Genomic DNA, 27,966 nt, shown 5'->3' on the forward strand with positions numbered 1-27,966 from the left:
GTGAAAGGTTTGAATACTTATGTATATAAGATATTCAGTTTATTTTCAACAAATAAGTCTATAAAGTATATAACACAACAACATGAGGAAAATGCAAGGGCTCTGAATACCTTCAGAATATTGTATTCAGACTACAAGTTTTTCCCTTGTTAACTTAACTCACAGTTACTCAATTAGCCCGTGTCAGCTAAATGTTTTTACATAATTAAGTTAGTATTCAAGTAACTGTTTAAACCTTATAAAAGATACCTCCCATATCCAAATAGCCTTTTTGTTACAATATTGATTTACCCAACATAAATCTAATGATATTTCATTCAATTTCATTATAGACATTTAAATAAAAATCACTATTCAATTATCAATAATAATCTGAAAGACAATACCACAATGTTACTAACTACATTTCATAGACAATAGGAAACCAGCAACCTTTGTCACTTGCGAAATTAGGCCTATTATTCTAGATGGTGCACCTATTCTGTCTGTCCTCCAGTCAAGCACTGAATCCTTCTAAAAAAGCGATGTTCATCTGTGAACTGCTCCATTGAGCTTAGCTGTACTCGAGGACAGAACGTAACTACGCTGCTGTACAGGCTGTTCCCCGGTAGTTGCGCTACGCGAGCTGCGGCGGCGCTCGGCACAGAACGGGTTACAGGGTCAGGGTGTCTGCTAGAACACTGTGTCCTCATCAGAGCGCTGCTACAGTACAGCCGGAACATTGTGTTACTTTGTGGCTACTTTCCAAGACCTGCCCTTAATTTTACACTAAGTCGCCCTCCCACTTGCAGTTCCCTTCACCTTGTTACCAGTGTCATTTCAATTCTCCTCTCCATGTGGCGAAAAATCCCGTGTTGATCGTCACCAGTGTCGGGGGTTTTGAGTGTAGAAAACAGCCGGCAGAACATTTAGTACCAGGTTGTTTATGAGAGGGCGGGTTTGAAATCAGCGGCATAGCGTGCTTACGTGTGTTACTGAGCCAGTGGTGATAGTGTATACCGGCTGAAGTTATCACGAAAGCCACACACGACCAAGGAGAAAGGGCAAAAGATAAACAGGTAAGTTACAGCTTTATTTTTTTACTTGTACGGAAATAATTGGTTTGCTGCCTTGTGAACAGCTTTATTGAGAATGTTTTAGCTTACAAGACTGTTGAGTTGGCTATCGAGTTGCATTGTACATCCAGTTGTACTCTAGATGTGCCTTAGAATGAAATCAATAAATAGATAATACGAAACTGCCTTTTATCATGTATTGTTTTTGACAGACCTATGTTTTAGAAAATGTGGCAAATATAGAATCAGTTTTCATTGGTACGTTTTGTTCTAGGGTTCTTTTTCCAAATATGATCTCATTATCATTTTCTATTATTTTACTTAGCGGGGTTCAGTGTTTTTAATTAGAGTGGAATTAATTTACATCGATTTAAGTTGGTATCAAATGATACTATAGCAGATATACTCTTTGGTATTTCTTTCGTCACACAGACACACACACACACACACACACACACAAACACACATACAGAAAAAGACACATGCTCACATACACAACACACAAAATAAAGTATTTAATGTTCACTCACAATGAACATTTTCAGTTGAATTCAAGGTATATATGTATATATATATATATATATATATATATATATATATATATATATATATATATATATATTACCTAGAATGTAGCTGTCATTTTATTGTACGTACGTAGATTGTTAAAGAATAGCAACTAATCTGATTTCAGGTATGTAGACAGTTTAATTTATTTAAGCTGTATGATACATTTATTCAACATTTTGTTTCAGAATTTGTGGGGTTGACGTAACACATTTCAATATATGAAAAGGGTTTTTAACTATTGCTTGTTTCAGTGTAAATACTCACTGGTAGAATAAGCAGAAAATATAGAAATTAGAACACCTATAACACACACACGCACACACACACACACACACACACACACACATTCTTTTACATCCCAATTTATCTTTAAAGTTGTAGATTTGAGGTTGATCCATCTCTGAGCACTTTTATCACATGTTCAAGGCTTCTTATGTGTGAAGATTTTAATGTTATTACAGTATAGTACATACTGTACTTACATACTATCATACCAAGGTTTTCTTCCAAGGTTTGTTTGGCCACACAGTGGTTTGTTTAGGGCATTTCAATCTCGCGATCTATATGCCAATGTTGTAGTGGTGGTTATGTTGGCATGGCATTGGACACGTGTCTTGAAATAAAGCAATAGTAGATGTGATGACGTGATGTTGTGACCCTGTAGAAATTAATCAGAGAGAGAGAGGGGGGGGGGGGAGAGACGGATTAAGAGAACATACAGAGAAGGGGTATGAGGAACAAAAAGAGCATTTCCAAGAAATTGCGTCCAGAGATAGCCATGAGTAAAATTATTCCGGACAGTATTGACTTAGCATCACAAATAACCCATTTCCAGTAATTATCAGACCCCATTCTGTATTTATAGTGGGTAAGGTATGTTGCTACTTGGCTTTCCTCCTAAGGTGCTTGAATAAATGTAGCAAATTTGAATAGTGCATTTTTTACAATTAACTGGCTGACAGAAGTCAAAAGTGCGTTTAATTAAAACCAACATGTCGTCCACCTTTTCTTCTTATAAATTAAGATTATTGCATATTCCAAAACATTGTGAAAAGCTTTCTAAACATTACCTTTGCTTTGTTTTCTTAATGAAAGACCAGAAAATGTCTTAAGAATATTAGTGGCAGCTGTATGTACACATGTTTGGGTTTGAACATTTTTATTGTGTTCTTCCATAGACATCTAGATGATCTTCTTTAAACCTTACAACCGACCGTGTTCTTCTTCCCAGGACAGACACAGTCTACTTACCCCATGTTACACATGCCCACTATGACAGAAAATGCCCCGTTGGTTTTTTTGACAATTTCCTGTTCTTTCCGATAATGCCCTGTTCTTTCCGACAATGCCCCGTTCTTTCCGACATTGTCCTAGTCTGTTACCATGTCAGTCTGTCAGCCATGACAGCCAGACACTGTCTCCAGTTTGGCTGCTGTTTTATATGTGGATTAGTGTGAAACATTGACTTGTGATAGAGAGCTTGGAGGCACAGTGTTTATCTGTGGAGTGACTGTGCTAGTGCTTTCAGGACTGAATGTTCTCTGCTTTGTTGTGTTCCGTCCCTGTATTTCTCCACAGGGTTTCTGAGTTCCATGCTCTCTCTGACTTAGAAACACACTAACACCATTATAAAAATGTACCATGGTACAACTGTGGTACTTCCACTTGTACAATGGTATTTTCCTTGGAAGTATGATGGCACTTCCATTGTTCTACCATTGTACCCAAATATAGCCATGGCATTGCATAATTCATACCATGGTATAGATCTTAATCATGTACCATTGTTTTAGCTGTGAAATGGGATTGCACTGCCAAGCACCTAAATAACACCATCCCTCACAAGCATTTTCCATTGTTCTCCTATGGTACTTTAATTTATACCATGGTACTACTAAGGGAGTTAAATTAGCGGGTACTGTACAAAAATAGGAGAAATGTCCAGTGGCTTTAAGATCAGGCTGTTTACCAGACATGCCCTCCCACGTAAATCATTTGGTAGAGTATTGCACTTGTAAAGCCATGGTTGTCGGTCTGGATACCAGTGTCTGGTAAATTCAATAATAATAATAATGATATATGAACAGACTCCATCACCCTCATTTACCATCCACTGACTGCCACTCAAGCTCAACCGCACCTCTCAGGAATTACTTTCATATGGAACGGAGGTATTTTGTAAACCGCAATAACGTTCAGTATGAACTTAAATCGCTGTCAACGTATCCCCTGTGCTATTGGTCCTTAAGGACTAGTTATTGTTACTCCTTAATGTTTTGTTGTTATGTTGTTCCTTAACGTAATCGATTCAATATGAAAATCGCCTTGTTACGAATAACATTTATGGTTTATGGTTAAGATTAACTTTGGGTTTAGGTTAATCACAGTACTGAGGTTAGGGTTAGGGTGAAGGTTCCAAAAACCGAAAAACGCCTGTCTAAACAACAAAATTCCCCAACAACAAAATTTCTCGCCTCTCGCTGGAATCAAACTCGCAACGATCAGATTGAAAGTCAGTTGGGGAAATGTGCACCCACCATCCCCGACCACAACACCCTATCAAAAAGCCACTCTATGTAACTACGATCACATTCATAACTGCCCCTAGTGTCCGGTTTCCGATGATAGGTAAACAGAACTTCTCATATGTTGACACTGAAAGTTAGTGTATTAAGGACCAAAAGCACTGAGATAGTTAGATATTGAATGTAATAGCACCGCCGATATGTTTTCTGAAATAGTTACATATTTATGTAAATCGTGCTATGCTGCATTGCTCAAGCAATGACCTGACCCACTCTATTTTTGGAGGATGCAGAAATTGCTTGGTCTAAATTACCCTACGGTTCAAAAAATATTGCTTGAATGGATTATGAGATTCTATAAAAAACTCTACAATTTTTATAAAATTATTATTACTTATTCCATGGTGTATAACAAGAAACCTTTGTGGTTGTCTCTAAGCTTAACAATATTTCTCCAAAATGATAATCAAAATCAGCAATGGCAATACATTTAAAATGTTACTTTTGCTTCCAGAAACATATGAAAGAATGCACTTCCTTGCCATTTAGCTCTACTAAAAGAAAATGTTAGCTGATATATTGAACCTTATAGAGCAATAATGCACACTCTAGAAAGCACCTACCATCCAATAATAAACGAGTAATTAACATTACCATGGTATATTTCAGGAAATATAAACCGTTTACTAATCTAATTTAAAGAGTACAAATATTTTTGATGTGATGGCCAGTGAATCTGCACACAGGGTTCAAACCGCACAGCCTAGTCTCTTTGTGTTGATGGAAGCTTATTAGGGCATTGCCATCTGAAACAGATGCTGTGTTGCGACTGAGTGGGTTTCAGATTGGTGAACATCATCAGATTGTGCCAGGAACTTGAAACAGAAAGGACTTAGTGTTCCCCCACACATACTCCACCTAAACACACAGACAACGTGTTGTCAGATGGTTCCTCACCCTGAAAGAACTTACCAAGCAAAATTGTAATCCGTAATTATTTTCTTTAAACAGCCTGTACAAACTTCACCACCGCTAGCCAAAAATCTGATGGGGATATGTAAGCATGTATTTATTTAAATGGCCAAATCACTCTTTACGAATCATCAAACCAAATATAAACTAGCAGTCAGCTGATTTGATTTTTGATGTTAATGCTCACATGCCCCTATCAGTGGTAATTATACTGTCATATTCAGGGGGGGGGGGGGGGGGGGGTGTCACAATTTTCAACATGGGCCTATTAAAGACATGTGCCGTGCCTTTGGAAAGTATTCAGAACCCTTCACTTTGTTTTCTTGGTTGTGTGCTTTGGGTCAGTGTGGTGCTGAAAGATGAATCTTCGGATCAGGTTTCCTTCAACAATTTCTCAGAATCTTGCTCCGTTCCAGCCTGACCAGTCTCCCTGTCCTTGCGCTTAGAGGCATCCCCATCGCATTAAGCTCCCACCACCATGTTTCATCATAGGGTTGGTATAAGCCAGATCTTGTTTTTGCCAGGTGTAGAGCTTGGCTTCCAGATTAAATAATATTTTTCCTCATGCTGTCAAATGATTGTCTGATCTCTGCAGAGGAACATTGAACTTCTAGCCAACGGTCCTCTGCAGACATGGCCATTGGGTCCTTGGTCGCCTCTGAACAGCTCTAGAAAGAGTTGCACCTTTTTCTTTTTGTGTTCAATTTGCAGTGCTCTTTTAATTTTAACCCTTCGGTTCCTCACTCAAAAACCTCCTTTAGACTTTTTTGGAAAGGAAAGAAAAAGGTGCAGTGGTCTCTTAATTTCTTTACGGAGCTGTATTTATAAATAATTTCAAGGATTATGAAGGGGGCAGGGTGCAGCAGAGATGTCAAGAGCGTCATGGCAAAGGGTCTGAATACCTATGTATGAGATTTTTTTCATTTTTAATACATTGGTACAAATGGATCTAAACAGAGGGGTTTCTGTTGTTCTCATTATCTAGGCACATTCACTTCCAATGAAATGTACATTCATATTGTAATTGTTAATGCTCAGATTCCACAATGGTAAATGAAAGTTAACAATTATAAATTACGTCAATAACACAAATAATGTGGAAAATTGAAAGGGTATAAATACTATCCAAAGACACTGTATTTTAATGATAAAAATGTAAAATCCTGTTTCCAAAGAAGTTGGGACGCTGCGTAAAATGCAAATAAAACAGAATGCAATGTGCAAATCATGTATTCTTATGTTAAATTGAAAATAGTATAAAGACAAAATGTCAAATGTGGAAACTGAGAAATGTTATTGGTTTTGGAGAAATACATGCCCATTTTGAATTTGATGCCAGCAACATGTTTCAAAAAAGTTTGGACAGAGGCAACAAAAACTGGAAAAGTTGTTCTCATGCTTAAAACTAAACCTGGCAGAATATCACACAACTATTAGGTCAATTCTCAACAGGTCAGTAACATGATTGGGTATTCAAATATCATTCCAGAGAGGATGGGTCTGTCAGAAGTGAGGATGGGGAGGGGTTCACCACTCTGTGAAAGACTGCACGCGCAAATATTGCAACAATTTAAGAATAACATTTCTTAACGTAAAAGTTCGGGGATCTCATCATCTACGGTACATAATATCATTAAAAGATTCAGAGAATCCGGAGAAATCTCTGTATGCAAGGGACAATATTGGATGGCCGTAGCCTTCTGGCCCTCAGGCGGAAACGGGTTTGTGTAATATAAAGACGAATGTCCCCATCTCAACAGAAACAGCACACTGTGTACTCAGTAGTTAAGAGAACACATGCCTGTTCCCAGACTACAAACCAGAATAGTGACTCATTTTGTAAATGGAGTCATGTGTTTTTAAACTATTATTTTCACTGCCTGTGCTCATACAAGAAAAAATATAACTGATCATTCATTAATCCAATAAATTTTTTATTGATTGTTATTAATGGACATTGCTTAGTTGATGGAGAATATAGCAACAAAGCCTCTGCTCGGGACTTGGGGCTGCTGCTCATCTCTTCGCATGTACCCCATTTGTAATTGGCAGCTTCTCCCATTAATCCTGTTGAAACATCGCATGAGTTTCTAAAGTCTCAACCACCATTATTGTGTCCAGCTCTGTCATTTTTTCATCATGTTTTTCTTTTATTTGTATTCTGTCACATCAAACCCCCAGGTTGGGAACCTCTCTACTTTTATTCTGCAGTTGCTTACTAGATCATTAAAACAATTTATTCTTAAATGCTAGTGCTGTGTGCGTTTCTCTCCATGTATGTTTGTGCAATTGGCCCTGTCAATGGGGAAAGCTATAGCGTTACAGCTCAGAGAACATGATGTTCTGTTCTAACGTTTCTTAGAAGAGATTTCCATATGAAGAAGGGCAGACTCCCAGGATATTGTAATATTTAAGCTTTAATACTTTTTATTTTACCATGACAATGGTGAATGTATATGATTACATGGTCCTAATATCATTCTGATGTATGTGACAACAGATGTGAGATTTCTACATAATATAAATTTAGCACCAAATGTCCATTTGTGAGTATGTGTATGAGAACGCAAATGTGTGTGTGTGTGTGTGCGCGCGCTGTGTGCACACACCCACAGGCACACTCTGTACATTATGTACTGTATCACCGGTACTGGAAAATGTACTTTCCATCAGAAAAAGAGGAAGCTGAATAAAAAGTGAATATTGAGAGAGGGGTAAAGAAAGAGGCAGAGAAGACGGCGAGGGGGTGAAAGAGGTGGATGGAGGAGAGCAGGGCGCAATGATTAGTAGTAAACCAATTAACTAAGTTAATCATGCCTGGAATGGGTTGTTTAGACCCACAATAAAAAAGGTCACTTGGAATCTAGAAGGCGAACTTATTAACTCTGTCATCTGATACCAATTCACTTGCTTTCTCTTGATGTTAACACTTGGGTTTTTGCAGATTTGTAAGGTACGGGCAATACATTAGGTGTGCAGACTCATTAGATCCAACACTAAATGGTTAGGGCCAATGAGAATGTGTAGGGACTGAACTGAATCTGGTGTTACCACTCAGAAACATTTGTTGGAGACAGACAGATGGGTCAGAGAATGGAAAATGCCCTCATTCTGTATAAAAGTGTCACTCTCTGGCTCTTTGCCATTTAGGGCTGTAAATAAATCATCAACCAAGAGTCGACTGTTCTTCCGACCAATCAAAATTTAGAAACACTGTGTGGTTTAGAGGATGGATGACACATTTCTGGTAATTGCAGCAAATATATTTATATATACTGTGAAACGTGAAAAGATATGTAATAGTCAGTTGACATAGCATTCACCTGCATTTTCAATATGCAACACAATTGCAACACCAATGTGTTAGGCCTGAGACAAACACACATCAGACCAGTGTCTAATGCACTATGAAACATATTTCCATTAGTCATTGCTTGTCTACAAAATATCTTAGGTCTCATTCTAATTGCATACAGGGTTGTCGATTGTCAAAGTATCCCTTAGCTTTTAGGACTTGGTTCACTGGCAGGCGGAAGCTAACAGCAGATAAAGATATTCCAAAATCAACTTGACATGTTAATGTGCCAAATATGACAACAAGACAACCTAATAAAGGATACATTTCCAAACTTTTAATACCATATTGTGGCATTATTTAATTAAATTGTAGACACATAGTGTAGTGTTGTACTAAGTCTAGATTTAAGACAATGAATTTTGCTCATTATGACTATGATTGTGTCTATGTTATATTTTTATTAGCTGTTTATTCTTACAGTTGTACCTTAACTTCAGGATGAACATTTGTGGAATCGGATGAACTTAGTACTGTGAATTGCTTTGAATACAAAAATCTAGAGAAATAATTTTTACATAAAGAGCAGTTGGTCGGGTTCAAATCAAAGCTGCAGTCGTTTATGTGCCCTGGAAACGTCGCTAAGACTTCTGGACCACTCTAGGCCACAGTTTGGCAGTATTTCAAGAGAACGTTGGTGCAATGCCATTATTTACCATTTCTTGCCTGTGTGCACACACTAAAAAGCCTTTTTTGCTCACTTTTACCATGGGGTCCACTAAAACTGGAAGGCAATGTATCTAATCTTATCTTATATTCAAAATCCTTATACATACCTTTTGGAAGAAACCTCCCCAGGCTTCTCCAAAATGTAGACAGACAGGCCATCATGGAAACCTACAGACCGGATGGTCTTTCGTCACCCATGGGAGTCACAAATTATGGATAATTTTACTTGCCCCACCTCAAGTGCAGAAAGGTTTTGATTCTGTAATGCAGAACCTACAAAAGAAAGGCCAAGCTGAAAGTAAACCCTGCCAATGAAAAGTTGCTGTTTAAATCCCCAGATGAGGCACAGAAATTCCTTGACAGGCTGCATTTAGCTGAGTGGGTGAGCCTTGACATTCTTCACATTTAGGCGTAGTTCTACACAATTACCTGCTCATGTGATCTGCCAGTAGAATCTTGACCCAACTCTCCTCATCTGTCCTCTTCTAACTTAAATATGGTTTGCGTAAAATATGCTTTTCCCTCAAATATGCTTTTTGTGATTGCAGGCCTAGCGGGGCAGACCCCCCCCCCTTATACACCCACCCATACACCCACCCATCCACCCTTGTGGACTATGAGCTGTGTGACCTTTCATTTATTTGTCTCCTCTATTCCTCACGTGCACACTGCCTTAAACCATTCAAAATGGACTGTGGGTCCCCTCGCATAGCTGACTTTGGACTTCAGTACAGAAAAACGATGCCCCGTCCAACACCTGCCACTTAGGAACGTTTTGTTTGTAGGGTATTTATGTTTATATGAATTTATGTTTTAACCCAAATAAATAAAAGTTTTCAGCAATCCCAGATGTTTCAGCCATAGTTATAGTGAAAGATAAGAATGTACAAGAATAAAGAAAATGTTTGCCTTCACATTGTTTGTTTGGTATTGGGGAAAAAAGCACTGGGAGAAGCATGTACAAATATTATCCATTTATCCATTTTGTGGATGTGCATGTGTACCATCACATACTTGGAATTATAGTGAAACAAATCAAAAGTAATATATTTTGGTACTGTAGTAGTAAGTCGAGCAATTATTTCGCCCCTAATGGTTCTACTTCACTATGGACAGGACATAGAAAAGATGCTGGTACCTCCTGGCACAAATTTATTTATTTGTCTCTGTAGCACCCAAAACATGTTACCCACAAAATTAATAACAAATTCCCCCTATCCACAACTTTTGCTTTGTATCCATTTGTTTGATCATAAAGGGGTGATGCTAACACCCACTGAGATGTATGCTTTAACCACATTGACATACTGTTTAGGTTTCTCCTTCATAAGGAATCACAATATTTTTACCTGACTGCACAATGAATGGGAAGACACTTTTGTTAAGTAAGGATTTACCAGTAAAGGAAAGCATGATGTAAGTTACTAAGTGAACAACATTGTCAGTGAGGTATACTGTACAACTTCCAGGTCAGTGGTCTGGACAAAGTGACACATACACATACCTTATGGTGAATTCAGAGTTACTTGTTGCTAGTGTGAACCGAAAATTGTAATTCTGTTTCATGTTAATGTTAGTTAAATAAAATTCTGTTCATGGCAATTTTTTGTGCTTTGAAAGTCTCTAAAAGCAAGGCCCACTTTTTCTAATATTATTTACACATTTCTTCTGGCTCTGTCACTCTGTTGGTTGTTTTGGCAATTTTCAAGTCTAGTCATACATTCAAAAACAGATTAAAAGGAATCTTTTAGTTAGAAATAGTTAGAACTTTTGCATTGTAATATAAGGAAATGCCCATTATGTATCAGCAGTATTTGTGGAATGATAGTGTTATACAACACATTATTTTCGGTGAATACAGTACAAAGCAGAGATGGGGACAAGTCACACATGGTCAAGTCCAAGCAAGTCTCAAGTCTTAACCATCAAGTCTGGAGTCAAGTCTCAAGTCACAGTTCAGATAAATCAAGCAAGTCAAGTCAAGTCCTTATAAGTTTCAAGTCAAGTCAAGTCACAGTACTAAAGAGATGAACACACACACACTGTCCTCTGTTTCTGACGTGCGCTCGGTGCGAAGCTCGATTTCAAAATCAAATACCGTTCCGTCTCTGGTTAGAATCCTGCTGCGTCCATAGCAACGCGCTGTTTTTCATGGCAACGGTCTGTTATCAAGAAATAACACGCATTCTGCACTGGAATTCAGCCAATCCATGTAATAAGGGCTAATAACAACCTTATAAACTAATTATTGTGACTGAAAAACTGCCTAATATGTAATTACGCTGTAATTATTCTTGTCTGTATGAGTAAAAAAATAAAACTCTTCGAAATGTTTAGGTGCTAGTAATCACATCGGCGCCTCCATGTTAGCCTTTCATGCAGTAAAGTTAACTGTTATGGTGTAAGCACAATGCTTTTTAGTTTCAACGCGCAGTCCACAAACACTTGAAAATGCGCACATTTAATACAGACATTATAGCCTACGTGTAATAATATACATGCCCGCTCATTTTAAGATGCCCATCAACATTAAAATTCAGGCTATGCCACTGTTATAGTCAAATTCCCTTACATCTATTTACCAGACGTATTCAGTAATGAAAATGGTCACATTTCTAACAAGAAAAAAACTAACAATGTGGAACCAAGGCCAAATTATGACAAACAAAATATTAATTTATTACATTAGTAACTTAATCGTTATAGATCTTAGTGAAACTGAATATAAAGAGATTACTTTCTTACCTTTCCTTGTGGTTCTTAAAATGACGAATGAAATTTGACTTTTTTGCATATTTAGCATCTGGCAAATCTTTTTTTATTCACACGGTCCAGTTCAAAGTCCTTGTATACAAACGATACTATTTGTGGAGCTCGACTAACGTTACTGTCTGCCATGTTTGGCGCGGTTTGAATTGTGCAGCGTTAAAGGCACATACGCTGATTAGTGGTGCTTATGTCACAACATATAAAATCATTTTATTGCTGTTTGTTTATTATAAGTTCAATTCATTGTCGAGTCTTCCACTTCAAGTCAAGTCAAGTCTCAAGTAACTTGTTCTCAAGTCAAAGTCAAGTCAAGTCATTTTGATACTTTAATCAAGCAAGTCACAAGTCCTGAAAATTGTGACTCCAGTCAGACTCGAGTCAAGTCATGTAACTCGAGTCCCCCACCTCTGGTACAAAGCTCATGCAGAATTTCTGTTGTCATATGGATGAATGGCAACCTCCCTCTCTTTCATTGATCCCACTGAGACATGGGATCATCTCTCATCAGTAGAGCAATGGCAGACTGGGGACATACAAAACCCACTGGTTATGTTTGGATTGCTAAAATTGTAGGTGGTTCAATCAATTGCTGTTTCTAGGGACATTTCACCCTGGGGGACCCTTAATTGGTTTGTATTAAGTGTGAGAGATTTCTAGGTCAGCAAGATTTGTTTCATGGAATTGGTCAGAAGGGATCCATACAATTTATTATGTCAGAACATGTATTGAAATGTGAGCGAGGTCTGCTTAATAAATGTTCTCGTATTTTCTTTCATTTCTCAAAGCCTCCATGTTATGTTGTTCGGGTCGTTTCTATGTGAAATGCATTGGCAGAAACAAGAAATAACATTGAATTTGTTTGCTGACTACAAAAAACTACTTTTCATGATGATATTGAAGCAGGTTTTCCTCTTGGATTCCTCTTGTGTTTATCTGCATCCTCTTTCTTTGTATCTTAAAAACTCCTCAGTCATTGCTGATGTCATTCATATTGATACCATCCAGGATTGCGAATCAGATATTTGTTTTTGGATTTGTTTCAAACTGCATTTAAGCCAAAAGTATTACATTTTGGTTAATAAGTATATTCTTTAAACATTTGCTTTGTTGCAGGAGAATGTTAGTGATTTGGAATAAATTTATTCTGTATATTTGAATTGTTTTCATTGTGTTATTTAGGTCCATCCTCAGTTTTCAACTTTTATTGAACTCTGCTGTTTTCAAGTCACCAATCGCCTCATGTGACATCCTTGAGCAGTTTCCTTCCTGAAGTGCAACTAAATTCAGAAAGCACCTTTGATGTGTCGGGCTGTTTAATTCATAATTCACTGCATAATTGTTTTACTGGACCGTGCTTAAAGAGATAATCCTTTGCTGTTACCACCAAAAATGCTTTCAATACTTTTGAAATCTGTTGCGCAAAAATAATCACACTACTTAATAAAATGTTTTGTGTTTGCGAAATTGTATTGTCATCAATGTATACAGCTCCCCCTTATGTTCGAGGACAAAATATGACTCATTGTTTGTTTTTTGTGTTTTTGCATTAACTTTTGCCCAATTTCATGAAGGGAGCCAATACTTCTTGAGTTTACTGTAACTGTCAGGGTTAATGGTACCAAGTTCTGCCTCTCCCTGCATTAAAGCATTTTTTAATTAATGTTGGATGGTTTGTCACTCACTGAATGAAGTCCTAGTCAGTCAAGTGCCTTGCAACATTAAAACAAGTTCAAGTTAAACCCTCTGCTGGTGAAGTTGACCTTTGCAAGATATACAATTGGATGGTGGCAAATGCGATTGGATACAGTTTAATGTGCCTGATTGAGTTAATTACCGGATATAATTATCTCAGTGCCAGCATTGAGTAGCTTTACATGCACACAGATAATTCAATATTGAACTAATTATGGCAGTTGGCTGACAACAAAAGCTATGTAAATAGTTTACTCTTGGTTAAATAATTGGCATTAGGTGAAAATCGGTATAAGCATCCACTGATGAGAACACTTTTGAGCCATCTTATATTTAGCTGGCCATCATGAGGTCGAAATTACAAAGATTACGTACATATTCTCAACTTTTATCTTTGGGTATTTGCGCAAGTGTTTTTACCATTTAGAAATGGACAATGCTTCAATACAAAGTCCTCCTATTTGAAGACACCTAACCTTCTGAGAAAGAGTGATAGAAATGTGAATTTAGAGTGAAGTGTCAGGGCAGAATGGGACAGGAAATACAGTGTGCACAGGAATGGGCAGTTCAGAACAAATGACATTTCTATACAGTACCCTCCAGAATAATTGGCACCGTAGGTAAATATGAACAAAAAAGGCTGTGACAATTATTTAGAAAAACTAAATTAAATTAAACTAAATTAATGTAATGTTAGCGTTACATTAAATTAAAGGATGCATTTGTATGATTTGGAGGAGCAAGTTGTGTATAGGGTAGGCATAAAGGTGGATGAGGGAGCTACCGGCAGGAGGCACAATGTCATTGATATACATGGAGAACAGAACTGGCCCCAGAATCAAATCTTGAGGAATGGCCACAAATATGGCACATTTAAGTTGCTCCTTTCGGCTGAGTGTCTTGGTGCTTTTTTTAATTGTGAGTTTATTTTTTTTTGCATTTGTGCATATCCCAGTTTTAACAATGCCTCTTTGTGTGTTTGTGTTTGTGCGTGTGACTCTTTTGCACAGGATTAGAGTGGCATGCACAGGTGCAGATATGACCCGAGATAAGGAGCAGTCCATGGACGACCAATCACCTGCTGTGGTCAGAAAGGGCATTGATGTCACTCCTAACAAAGATGGGGGAGTTTGCAAGGTAGAAGCTTCAACCTCTTCCTCTATGTCCTCGGTAAGGGACACTTACTTGACATGAAAGGAGTGAAGTTCAGATTTGTACATGAAGAAATTGGCTATACACTCCATACACATGTCATGAAGCTGTTGGTTATGAAAGATATCTTAGTGTGGACATGTTCTACTTGTGCATCCTCTTTTAAGCAAGGCCTTACAAAACCACATTTTCCCCTAAGCAGTTTTTTCTGAGACTTAAGAGAAACCCTTCTTTCAACTTTTTTCTCTTCACCTAATTTTATGAAGTCATATGTGTTTTATGGTCTTGCTCATCACAGCAACTCCCAGCAAGCTCGGGAGAGTGTCAAAAATTGAGACGTGTCCTCCATTTTGTATCATACCGTTTGATAAATCATGACGGTCGTGCCAGTCCCTGTTGTGCTTGGATGAGAATGCCTTCTCTGGCAAACAACCAAGATTCAGCACAGGCACTCAACCTACCACATGGAGTCACTAGAGTGTGCTCAATCAATCACATTTATTTTGTAAAGTCCTTTGTACATCAGCCGTTGTCACAATGTGCGTTTACAGATACCCAGCCTGGAACCCCAAAGAGTAAGCAACAACTGAGTTGATGCACAGTGGCTATGAAAAACTCCCTAGTAGTAGAAACCTAGAGAGGAACCAGACTCTGAGGGGTGGCTAGTCCTTTTCTGGTGGTACTGGGTAAAAACTGTAAGAGTAATAATATGAGTGTGATAAGCCAAAGCAACCTGTGTCCAGCACCAATTCTCCATAGCCCAAACTGTGCTAGTCACTTTGCATTAAGAGGCTGTTTTGATCACCTCCTCCTTCAGGACTAGGTTAATGTTCCTTTAAATTCCAGTCAATCAAAAAGTAAACAAAAATCCACTTTCAGATATTGTGGGAATCATTTTTACAAGCAGAAATCCTCACTTGATGGAGAAACAAGTTCTTAGGTCTTACCCAGATTCTTTCTGTAGGTGGTGAAGAAATGGGGAGAGGATGGTGACCGACCCATGATAGGGGACAAAGTAACCGTGCACTATACTGGGAAACTACTCAATGGAAAGAAGTTCGACTCCAGTATGGACCGCAAGAAAGCTTTCACCTTCAGTCTGGGAAAAGGTATGTTAGAGTCTGAGTCTGTCTGAATATCCTGCAGTACTCATCTGTACATTTCAGATGCATGTTTTCTGTAGATAAACTGTTATTAGGATTAACAAACAATGAAATCTATATTGATTAGGACATTAACCAATGTTGGATGGACTTTGGATTAGAAATTAAATAATGGCTATAGAGTTGAAGTTAATTTTAAGTTATCCATATTGGATGAGCCATTTAGAAATTCTACAATGTTTTATAGATAGTCTCCCTATTTAAGGTTACAAAGAGTATTTGGAGAAGCTGGTACCTGACAGCATGAGGACAAAAGACATGATAAGGCTGGCCATCATCAGGCAGATAAATCTGAATCAGATTTATAAATCGATCAGAGACAAAGCCATAACATTAGGTGTGCCCAAAAAAACTGTTTGCTACATTGAGAAGAAGAAAAAACATTGATGTGCTCAGCAACGGCCTAAAAAAGCATGTAGAGCTATGGTCTTGTGGACAGATGAGACAAAGATTAACATTTCCCAGTGATGGCAAGAGGAAACTGTGCAGAAAAATGGGACGTTGCATACCACCCCATCTGTGAAATATGTTGGAAGGGTTGTTATGTTTTGGGATGTATGGCTGCCACTGGAATTTGCTCACTTTTCTCAATTATTGATTAACTGCTGACAACAGCAGAAGGACGTATTCTAAAGTACAGCTTAGAAAAAACCAAATACCTCTAAACTAATTGGACATCAGGCAGAAGGACAATGACCCCAGCACAGTTCCAAAGTGCTAGAACACAAAATGTGTAAAAAATAAATTAAAAAAATAACAAAAAGAAAAGAAGACAAAGAATACACAAGTTACTTCCCAAATCACTTCGGAATTAACTGAAATACATAAAGGTTCTCAAAATGCTTTATTCATCATATTTACAATCTGTGTTAAAAATCTGTGTGTGTTTTGGTGGTAGTGGTTATGAAAGATGTGTGTATTGAAACTGCTTATGCAATTCCCTCTCTAGCCTACATTTGCTCACCATTGGTCTTCTTTTATATCACCCTACAGGTCAGGTGATAAAGGGCTTGGATATAGGTGTGTCCTCTATGCAGAGAGGAGAGAGGTGCATACTTCTCTGTAAACCGGAATATGCCTATGGGCCGGCCGGATGTCCCCCCAAAATACCTCCCAATGCCATGCTACAGTTTGAGGTAGGAGAAGTATACAGTGTGTAGGCCTTCATCTGCATTCAACAACATGTTGTCGGGGTCCACTGATCTTGGATCGGTGTAATTATACGTGAAGCAGCTCTGGAGGTGACTAAATGTAATTGTACCAGCATACAGACATGACCCCTAGACATTTATAAACCTACATTTGTGCACAGGCCCGGTAACGCATGTTCAAGCAATAGCTCATTCAACATCTAAATAAATCAAAAATAAAAGAGAATGAGGTCATTTTTGGGAGCGAATTGCTGTACATTCTTACCACACAGACACCCCTTTTCTTCTTGTCGGAACATATTACAATACTGAGCTGCAGACTGTATACCATGGACTACACTCAACAATCTGTAATAGAAAACGCATGTGAAATATTCATGTTCACTGCCTGACCAGTTAAAGCAATTCAGTGGGCTGGTGAGGCATTTTCTGACTGTCTGATAAATATCCAGCACAATTTAGATCCAATCATCCATCATCACTGAGATAAATCTGATTGGAAATAGCCAACCTCGGATCCCGCTAGAATTGGGTATTGATTCTACAAAAACTGACAAAGAAAACCTCCAGCCTTTGGTGGTTGGGGTAAAATCTTAGCTTGCCGATAATTCTGAAAGTATAACAAATTGTCAGCGAGAACGTCTGGACTGCATGGAAGACCAAAGTGGTAAAATTAGCCCTGGCCAATATTCTTCTTTGGCAATGTGAACAGAATACATTGTGTTTCTGTCCTCATTCTTATCCCTATGGAATCTTACAGTTACCACTCAAGATGTGGGCCACTGCTGCTGGTGTTGCTATAGCAACATATGGACAAGACACAACCTTTTTTCTTCTCTTGAAGTTTCTCTTCACTTCCTGTAGGTGGAGCTGCTAAGCTTCAAAGGAGAGTTACTCACAGATGACGGTGGCATCACAAGGAGGATAAAGGTCAAAGGGGAGGGCTATAATAACCCCAACGATGGATCAACAGTTCACGGTTAGCGGGATATGCTCTCTCTATCACATTCACTGTGAATTTAGTGATTCATATGTTTATTGATTTTGGCACAAATACTTTGTCATACATTAAGTGCAATAACAGTTTTGTACATTGTCAAATACGAACAAAACATATTGAACAATCAAACTGTTCATGTAACAGTCAAAACAACAACATTATGTGAATATCCCATTCCCTTGGTATAAAATAATATTTTCCATATTTCTATTGACGCCTCTATTCAATAGTACACCTGGAGGGTTACTGTGGAGAGCGTCTTTTTGACTCCAGGGATGTGCACTTTGTGGTGGGCGAATCAGAAGACATGGGTGTTCCTCTGGGGGTAGACCGTGCCATGGAGAAGATGCAAAAAGGAGAATGCTGCATGCTTTATTTAAAACCCAAGTAAGGGCGTCTACTCTCTGTTGCTAAGGTCAGAAACACCTTAAACAAGGACTGCAATAGACACAACAATAATGTATGCCTCTAAGAAAGGGCAAGGAAAAGCTCTCTGTCAGAAGAAAATTTACCATACAATCTCTCTCATTTTTTTTTAGATATGGTTTTGGGAAAGAGGGTAGAGCACAGTATAAGATTGGACCAAACTCAGACTTGGTGTATGAAGTGACTCTAATCAACTTTGAGAAGGTGAGATTTACTTGCTGAATTAGCATCACAGGAATTTGACTATTAGCTAGTGTCCCTGGAAGATGCCAACAGATTGCTTTTCTTAAAGCTGGTAGTTTAGACAATAAGAGTCTCAGAAAATTATTGCATGAAGACACAGTGGCCTTGGAGAAATCTTCTCAAAAGTCTGTGTGACTCTGAAACTGAAAACAGTATGTTTTTTTTTTATCAAGGCAAAAGAATCCTGGGAGTTGGGCCTGAAGGAGAAACTGGATTTTTCTGCTGGGGCCAAACAGAAAGGGACCCAATATTTCAAGGTATATTGTGCCATCTTTGTCTTTAATACAAAAGACACAAGGTCATGGCCATTGGGCACATTTTTGTATAAATATTTTAATAAACTAAAGCATTATTAATTTTTTTAGAATGTCAATTTTGTATAGAAAAAGCATTCTGCAAAATGTAAAAAATACAATTTGGGTTTGATTCGAAAATGTTTCTCAACAATGTACATTTAGAAGAGGAGACTATGTTTTTCCTCAGATATCCTACAGTAAATTGAGTTAGGAAATGACTCCAGGACCATCCATCTGAAGTCTTCTTTCAGTAAAAAATAAGTCCCACCTTGCAAACCAGTCATTGATTTAGAAAACAAAAAACAATTATCTTCTATTAAAACAAACTGATCAGTGTGTCCGCCTCCCACCACATACCTGCTTTATTCCTTCAATTTGGTTGGGATTGGTGGTAATATGCCTGAGACAGGGTGAGGGGACTTTTACAAAAGCGTTTAGACTATTTGAGAATAGTGTGTTGTTGGAAAATCTTGGCAATTTCAGTGGCGTCAACACGTGACTTGAAAACACATTTAAAGAATCCCCTTTTCACATCATTAAATTAAATCAAACAGAAAGATTGTATTTATGTATTTTTAATTGGACTTTGAACTTTGCTTTTGCACTACGACAATGTAGCCTAAAATGTAATACTTTGCATGAGAGACCTAGCCCATGTGTTGTCTGTGTTTGTAGGCGGGGTGTTATCTGCAGGCAGTAGTCCAGTACCAGCGCATTGTGTCCTGGCTGGAGATGGAGTTTGTGGGGAAGGAGCAGCAGCAAACAGTCCAGAACTTCCTGCTGGTTGCCCAGCTCAACATGGCAATGTGCTATCTGAGGTTGAAAGAGTATGCATTGGTTGTGGAGAACTGCAACAAGGTACACTTTCACTTTATTGCTTGCTGGATGCCAATAAATCCCACACACATGCATATGCCTCTTTATGTGTACAACAGGTGTACTGTCTTAGGCACCTGGAAGTCAAACTAAGGCAATTTTTTTGAGTAGTAAGTGTTTTAATAAATAAAATTAAAAAAAAATATATATATATATATATATATATATTTTTTTTTTTCAAATCAACATTTTATATTACTTTACAAATAAATGACTAGTTTGACTTTCAGGTGCCTAGGACTATTGCATAGTACTGTAAAAGCTCCTCCTTAATGTTGGATGTGTTAAGTTACAAATTTGGTATTTAGAATATAGTGTTAATAATACTTCAGAGCAAACAGCACTGAACGATTCAGAACACGAAAAATCACATTTTTCCTGGTAATGTTTTATTTATTTTTTACTTAAGGAACAGTTGCTGATCAGATGCTTTTATTACGTATTTGACTACCAAGCAATATATTTATGAATTATTTTTAGTCATTCACTGAACTGCACCAGTCATAATGGAATTTCATGTATTATGATCCAGTCAGTTCCGCTGTAATGTAATATTACCAATATAGTGCGATATATTGTGATTATATGTGAGTCTATCTCGCAGGTCTTAGAGCTGGATGAGAAGAATGAGAAAGCTCTGTATCGGCGCGGGGAGGCTCGTCTGTTCCGTAACGAGTTCAACCTGGCCATGTCGGACTTTAAACTGGTGCTGCAGGTCAACCCGTCCAACCGAGCCGCACGCAGTCAGGTTTCCATCTGTCAACGCAAGATCCGGGAGCATCATGAAATGGACAAGAAGACCTATGCCAACATGTTCCAGAAGTTTGCTGAACATGATGTCAAGGTATGGAACAACATTTTACAGCCTGAATGGACTGCTTTCAAAATTGCAATCTGCTCCCTATTAGGGATGTGCATTGGACCATATTTTACTATCCGAATAGTATGTGTTGTTATTCGAATAGTATTCCGTTAACGGAAATACATTTTTTTAAACTACCGTTACCACACGAGGAGCTATTTCAGAACGCGCGGAAAGACAGGGTGTTGTTCTCATGTACATCGGCTCAATGGCCGTTCGTGTGACAAAAAAGCGACTGCATGTATGGAGGAAGCCGTGTGGTTGACAAGACAAACTACAGAACTAGAAGACAATATGAATCAACACACAACATTGAGATTATTGGGTGGAAGAGTCTAGAGAAGCTAGTTAGCTAAGTAAGCCAGCTATGCTATTTGCATAACTCACCGTTTTCTGCACTCTCAACCGCCTTTCGATTCCACAGCGGAACTTTACGTAGTGTTTTGTGGCCAAATATTTGTTCCGGAGGTAACACTAATTCAGTCAATGTATTCCATCTTCCCTTGAATTAGTTGACTTTCATCCACTTGCTAACAGTAGGATAAGAAGTATATATTGCGTGATTCTGACTGACTGGGCCCAACGTACTACTACCGGAACAGGGCACCATTTAGGACGCAGCTGGATGTGTAATCAGTCAGTACCATCTGACCTGGTTCATTCTTCTGTTTGAGGATTTGTATACTGTACATGTGATAGGACACTGCTGTGTTGCTGACCAATTGTGAGCAGTCATTCATCATTCATGTCTGGCAACCATTTATTTTTCTCTGGAGGCACATTTAATCCAGTTGCCTCACTCATTAGCAGGGGCGTAGCACAAGATCCTGGGCCCTATGCGTAGACAGTCCTGATGGGTCCCCCCATTATTTTTTTAATAATAATAATAATCAGGCCTCTGTACACATGCTCCCCTAAAATACATGAAGATTAGTGTTACTTAACACATTTCAGTCAAAATGGCTAACCATGGTTTGTTTTAATATTGATATAAGCTCACCTTGTATCAAATCCAAACAGGAGGCTGAGGGGTCTGTTGCTACTCCAGTCCCTGCTGTGACAGTTTCTGAAACTGAGGGCCATGTGTTTCACAATGTTAACATCTGCTTCTACTGAATCTGACATAACTATAATGTTGACATGATATGTACGTACTGATTAGCCTATTATTGCTAATTATAGACATTATAGCCTATTAATTTAAAATTAAACATGTTTCAAATTAGGCTATTATAATGGTGTGTTGTATGCAAACATCATTGTTAGTGTAGTTTATTTATTTAGCCTTTACCTCAGATTACACGTATAACCAAATTATCATTTGAAAGTGTATGTTCTGCTCTTCATATGGGTTGTCTCAGTCCGTTTTTAGCACTAACGGTCGCGGAGATATTCAAGTAGTTTAGCACCATTTCGTTTAGTTTGTGCTCACCTTTCTTTGAAAAGAAGTCAGTCAGCAATTGCTTTCACTCATTTAGTTTTCTCTATTTTATCCTGCCTTTCCTTTCTTTTCTGGCAGCCTGATTTGGCTTTCTTTGAGAAAGACATTTCTATACTAGAAGTTTGCGCTCCACGTCTCCACCAGATGCTCAACTGAACTAAACAAAATGCATGCATGTGGACTAAACCATTTGGCGCATTAGCAAGGGGTGGGTGAGACCTTAGATAGTCTTTTTTGTATACAAAATGTAGTCAGTCAATCAGCCAAGTTATTCAGCCAATACACTTTACATTTCATCTGACATGCATTATGAAATGTTATTAGGAAATGAAAATATTCAGGTGAAATAAAATATATTCCAGACTTTTTAAGGGCCCTCTCTCGCCTGTGGCCCTGGTAATCAGTATCGGTTTTACCCCCAGTCAGACGCCCCTGCTCATTAGGAAATATAAACATGAAGGAAACTTGAAGGTTATTTTTGTTTTATGGAGCCATTATGTTTGTATAAAACCATGCTTGTATAAAATCATACATTTTAAAGTATTTGCTACTTATCTAGGCAAGCCCACTGTTTAATTACAGGTCAATTAAAATGTCTACTTATATTTGATTGCAGAGGCTTGAGTAGTCTACTATGTCATAAAAACAAAACAATTCTGATCAGGATCTAAATTTTAATATTATGATAGCATAACGGTGTGACATATTTAGTGGTAGTAGACTGACATCTATTGGCAATACTGAGTAGCAACTTGATTGAACTTCTATTATTATTATGTTACATACATTTGTGCCATTGCCCTGTAGCAGAGATTTTTTTACAAATGACTCATGTATGTATGTTTTTGTATAAAAATGAGTTTACTTCAATATGATGGTTAACAGTATTTCCACTCAACAGCGTTTCAAATGCTACAGTGGGGAGAACATGTATTTGATATACTGCCGATTTTGCAGGATTTCCCTCTTACAAAGCATGTATACGTCTATAATTTTTATCAAAGGTACTCTTCTACTGTGAGTGACGGAATCCAAAACAAAAATCCAGAAAATCACATTGTATGATTTTTAAGTAATTAATTTGCATTTTATTGCATGACATAAGTATTTGATCACCTACCAATCAGTAAGAATTCCGTCTCTCACAGATAAAATTGTAGACCTGCACAAGGCTGGGATGGGCTACAGGACAACAGGCAATCAGCTTGGTGAGAAGGCAACAACTGTTGGAATGCAACAACACACAGTTGAAGTGTACCTATGATAAAAATGACAGACCTCTACATACTTTGTAAGTAGGAAAACCTGCAAAATCGGCAGTGTATCAAATACTTGTTCTCCCCACTGTATTTCCAACAAAATTAAATTCACAGACACGGGAAGAACCCACAATATATGTCAATATTTCTGTATAAAATCAATTTCTGTCAGCCTTGTCATGACTTTGTTAATGCGTCTGTCTGGTAATTCATCTGAATGAAATGTTTGCGTAGAAACCCGGTTACTCGTCTACTGCACTATCGATTATACACTTCATATTAGGGATGGTTAGTTGAATATTCGAATACCATATAACGATTTTACATATGATGACATACCATGACATTTAAAAAATGTATAATGTTTAAAGTTGTTTTTATAACATGCGCTCCTTCACATATGTTTGTTGTTTACATTCCTCAATCAAAGGGGTATTAGTGTGGTCGGTCCCAGTCAGTCAGAATAACGCAATATGTACTTCTTAGCCTATTGTTAGCAAGTGGATGAAAGTTAACTAATTAAAGGGAAGAAGAAATATATTAACTGAATTAATGTTACCTCCGGAAAAAATATTTGGCTTCAAAACACTAAGCAAAGTTCAGCTGTGGAATCGAAAGGCGGTTGAGAGTGCAGAAAACGGTGAGTTATGCAAATAGCATATAGCTGGCTAGCTTAGCTAATTAGCTTCTCTAGACTCTTCCACCCAATAATCTCTATGTTGTGTGTTAATTCATATTGTCTTCTAGTTCTGTAGTTTTGTGTGTCAACCACACGGCTTCCTCCATACACGCAGTCGCTTTTTTGTCACACGAACGGTCATTGAGCCGATTTAACATGAGAGCAACACCCTGTATTTTGCGTGTAGTAGCGCTCATGTGGTATCGGTAGTTTTTAAAAACATGTATTTTGGTTAACCGAAAACTATTCGAAAAACAACACATACTATTCGGATAGTAAAATACGGTCCAATGCACATCCCTACTTAATATACACACATTTTGTAATGCAAATCCGATGAAAAACTGATAGAGCAATGGAATAAATATGCACCTGGTGTTATAATAGGTGTATCTGTATGCTCAATAGACAGGGAAAGGGAAGAGGAGGGGCGGGGACTGTGGAGTGATGAACCAGAACCATCCAGTGGGCATTAAGAGACAACGCTGCAGTCAGGACCATGGCCAGGACCGTCCCTGATGCCCCAGGGGGGGGCGGGGGCACCAGTTCACCCCCAGCTACCCACACAGAGACCACGGATCTGAGGCAGGGAGCAGTTGGACCACACTCCTCCACCCTGACCACATCATCCCCTGCCTACGGCCCCACCGTGTGTTCTATTTCCCTGTATAGCAGACGGAGGTGTGAGTGAGTGGGGAAGGCTACAGGCCGAACAGCATTCCTTCCTTCTTGAAATACAGTCGAGGTACAACCCTGAATCTCTTGCATTGCGCCATGCCTTCAAATGCATACCTCAACTCATACCCAAAGTCATGTTGATGCTCAAATCAAAATGAATCCTAAAATGACATATTACGATGTAATATAATTTTGCTTTGGAATTGAGATTTCTAGTTTTGTGCCAATGCACAATGGGGATAATGTGGAACAATGGTATGCTTCTGTGCAACTACAGTGTCTTTGGAAAGTATTCAGATCCCTTCACTTTCTCCACATTTTGTTTGTTTTATAGACTTATTAATAATTTATTTTTTTAAAATATAGTTCCGTCATTCTACACACAATATCTGATAATGACAAAGTGACTTCTAAAATGTGTGCCAATTTATTGAAAACTAAAAGGTCTCATGTACATAAGTATTCATACCCTTTGCCATGACACTCCCAATAGAGCCAACTTGGAGTCCACCTGTGTGGAAAATTCAATCGATTGAACATTATTTAGGAAGGCACACTCACGTCTATTTAAGGTCCTGCACTTCACAGTGCATTTCAGAGCAACATTTTTATCAATGATCATGAGGATAAAAATACAAATTGCTAAAGCATTGACAGCTCCCAGGAGCAAAGTGTGCTCCATTATTGCGATATGTAAGAATTATGGAAACACCAACACTCGTCCTAAAGCTGCCCACAATATGGCCACTATTACAGAGCTTAAAGGTTTCTTGCAGACATTGTAGAACCTGCCCAAAAGACAATGATCTAGGCAGCAATCCATCAATCAGGGTGGCTAGATTGAGGACACTGCATAGGGCATGCAGCCTCAAGGACTCTGTGATCATGAGGAAAAACATTCTCTTGTCAGTTTAGAACAAAATGTAACTATTAGGGCTCAATGCCATGCTACATTGGGCAAAAACAAGGTAGCACTCATCACCTTTCTAAAACTATCCCTGCAGTAAAGCATGGTGGTAGGAGCAGCATGTTATGGGGATGCTTCTCAGCACCAGAGACTGGGAGATTGTTCAAGATGGAGGCAAGGATGAATGGTGCAAAATACAGGGAGGTCCTTGAATTAAACCTGATACAGAGCGCACATGACCTCAAACTGGAACAAGTATGTATCTTTCAGCACAACAACCCGAAGCATACAGCTTAGACAACGCTGGTGTAGTTTCGGGACAAGTCTGTGAATGTCCTTGAGTGGCCCAGCACAGCCAGATCCTTGGCCCCACTGAAAATCTGTTTTTAGACCTGAAGGTCGCAGTTCACCCATGCTTCCCATCATCACCATCATCTGACAGAGTTTGAAAAATGGGACAAACTGCCCCAATCTAGGGGTGCCAAACAAGTAGAAGCATACCCAAGAAGACAAAGCTTTGATCTATGCCAAGGTTACTTCTACAAAGTACTGAGTAAAGGGTCTCAATACATATTTACATGAGATATGATATTTTCTGAGGTTAGCTAAAGAACCCGTCATGCAGATTGATCGTTACTCTTGAACATGGACATTAAACCAGGACAAACTCATCCCAGATGGACACTTTGCATGTTGCAGATTGTATTTTTCTGTTTGCTTCTCCTTGACTGCCTTGGGGACTACACAAATCCAAGAAAGCCCAATAATGAAGCTTTATTTGAATTTTGCCTTGCATTCTCTCTGGGTGAAATAATTCCCCCCCCCACCCCTTCTAAGCAGACAAATTTGGATTATGTGATTGATTATAATTGAGGCAGGTTCATTTTGTCACTCAGTGTTTTGGGTGTTTTAATTATATTATTGTGAAATAATGGCAGGTTTAGAAAACAAGTAAAGGCTTATGCTCTCAATATAAAAACTGGTTGACTCCTTGTGCATGCTTTTTTATTTTATTGAAAGTTGTATCTGTTTAATTTAAAATGTCTGTACCCAACACTATTTACTGGAGGGTAGTTACCTACACCTACAGGAATACCAGAAGGTTGTATGTTATTTGTATTGTCTGCATTTAAATATCAGAGCACAGAAAACATATCAAGTTTCAATGCTAATAATAACATCCATAATATTTCTTCACCAATGCTCTGAATGCAAATGACCTGTTTCTGTTTGTACTGTTTTTTTCTATGGGAGCCAACTACAAAGGTTATTGGACTACAATGAGCGTTAAACATAACAGGATCATGCACTGTTAGATTGTTATAAACCACATACTAAACAGAGACTGCTGTATATTGTTATAGTGTTATTACCATAACTCAAATAATATTGAAACAGTTTATCACCCACCTTTCTTTGGAATATTGAATGCATTAGATGTTTGATTTCCACTGGCCTGTCCTACCCCAACTGTTTTGTTTGTGAGTTAATTTCATTAGTAAAAACAAGTGGCTGGATTTCCATGGTGATTTTTAGCAAAGTAATCAACGTGCGTGTAAGATGACATGAAAGACCTGTAAAAAAGACCTGTTCCATATTTGTAAGTAAACATTTCACTGTTTACACATGCTGCTAACAAAGCATGCGATAAATAACTTTTGATTAGATTTTAACCTGACAAGGAACAAAGCAAACCTTAGTCATAAAGCCTCCATACGAAGTTGTTGTAAACAGAAATTGAAATTGTATTTTTGTACCCTGTTTTAAAAAGCTGTATAAAGTAATATCATGATTGTATAGTGTTGATCTAGTAATATGTTTTTGTGGAACACAAACCTATGTTACTTGAGGTGTCAAAAAAGGGGGACGTACTATAGGTAGTAAACAACATGTACCTATGGAAATAAAAGACAATTCTGACACCATTTCAGTTGATGAGACTTGTGTCGTTGTAGGCTTTGTTTTATTTACTTTTGTTTTTGTATTGTAGCTATTATTTTATTTTTACTGGCAAACCCACAACTCATCCAATGAAATAACTGGTAAGTATCTACCGCATAATTTGGGTTGAACTGTTATATTCTGGTAAGTGTTCAGGTCTATTCTTGTTTCAAATGTCACATACCGAAATGGGGCAAATGTCATGTTTTGGTATTTGACATAGAGGCAGTAGTTCAAGTTGACTCAACAGGGAAAGTCACCAAAAATCTCAACAAAAGAAATTGT

The 27,966-nt window shown here is 38.1% G+C and overlaps 1 protein-coding gene across 3 annotated transcripts; it reads left to right on the top strand.

Annotated features, from left to right (window-relative positions):
• The first annotated feature begins 767 nt into the window (after window positions 1–767).
• Window positions 768–27,670, top strand: fkbp5 (FKBP prolyl isomerase 5). Of its 3 annotated transcripts, none has more exons than XM_010897963.4 (11): window positions 768–1,058; window positions 14,618–14,777; window positions 15,724–15,868; window positions 16,916–17,058; window positions 17,938–18,052; window positions 18,304–18,460; window positions 18,613–18,703; window positions 18,916–18,999; window positions 19,714–19,896; window positions 20,519–20,758; window positions 23,366–23,405. In XM_010897963.4, the coding sequence occupies exons 2-11, from the start codon at window positions 14,646–14,648 to the stop codon at window positions 23,375–23,377; spliced, it is 1,302 nt and encodes a 433-aa protein (XP_010896265.1). In that variant the 5' UTR covers window positions 768–1,058; window positions 14,618–14,645; the 3' UTR covers window positions 23,378–23,405. The 3 variants fall into 3 exon arrangements, with proteins under 3 accessions (XP_010896265.1, XP_010896263.1, XP_010896264.1); XM_010897961.5 differs by lacking the exon at window positions 23,366–23,405 and adding an exon at window positions 24,564–27,670 and having other exon boundaries at window positions 771–1,058; XM_010897962.5 differs by lacking the exon at window positions 23,366–23,405 and adding an exon at window positions 24,564–27,670 and having other exon boundaries at window positions 777–1,058; window positions 14,618–14,744.
• The last annotated feature ends 296 nt before the right edge of the window (window positions 27,671–27,966 follow it).

This window comes from Esox lucius, chromosome 17, assembly GCF_011004845.1.
Source record: "Esox lucius isolate fEsoLuc1 chromosome 17, fEsoLuc1.pri, whole genome shotgun sequence".
NCBI classification, from domain to species: Eukaryota; Metazoa; Chordata; class Actinopteri; order Esociformes; family Esocidae; genus Esox; species Esox lucius.

Excerpts from the sequence above, each read along its gene's own strand:
- fkbp5 (XM_010897961.5), top strand. The coding sequence starts at position 14,646 with ATGACCCGAGATAAGGAGCAGTCCATGGACGACCAATCACCTGCTGTG. Across the intron at positions 15,869-16,915 it reads CACCTTCAGTCTGGGAAAAG|GTCAGGTGATAAAGGGCTTG; the intron begins GTATGTTAGAGT and ends ATCACCCTACAG. Across the intron at positions 19,897-20,518 it reads TTGTGGAGAACTGCAACAAG|GTCTTAGAGCTGGATGAGAA; the intron begins GTACACTTTCAC and ends TCTATCTCGCAG.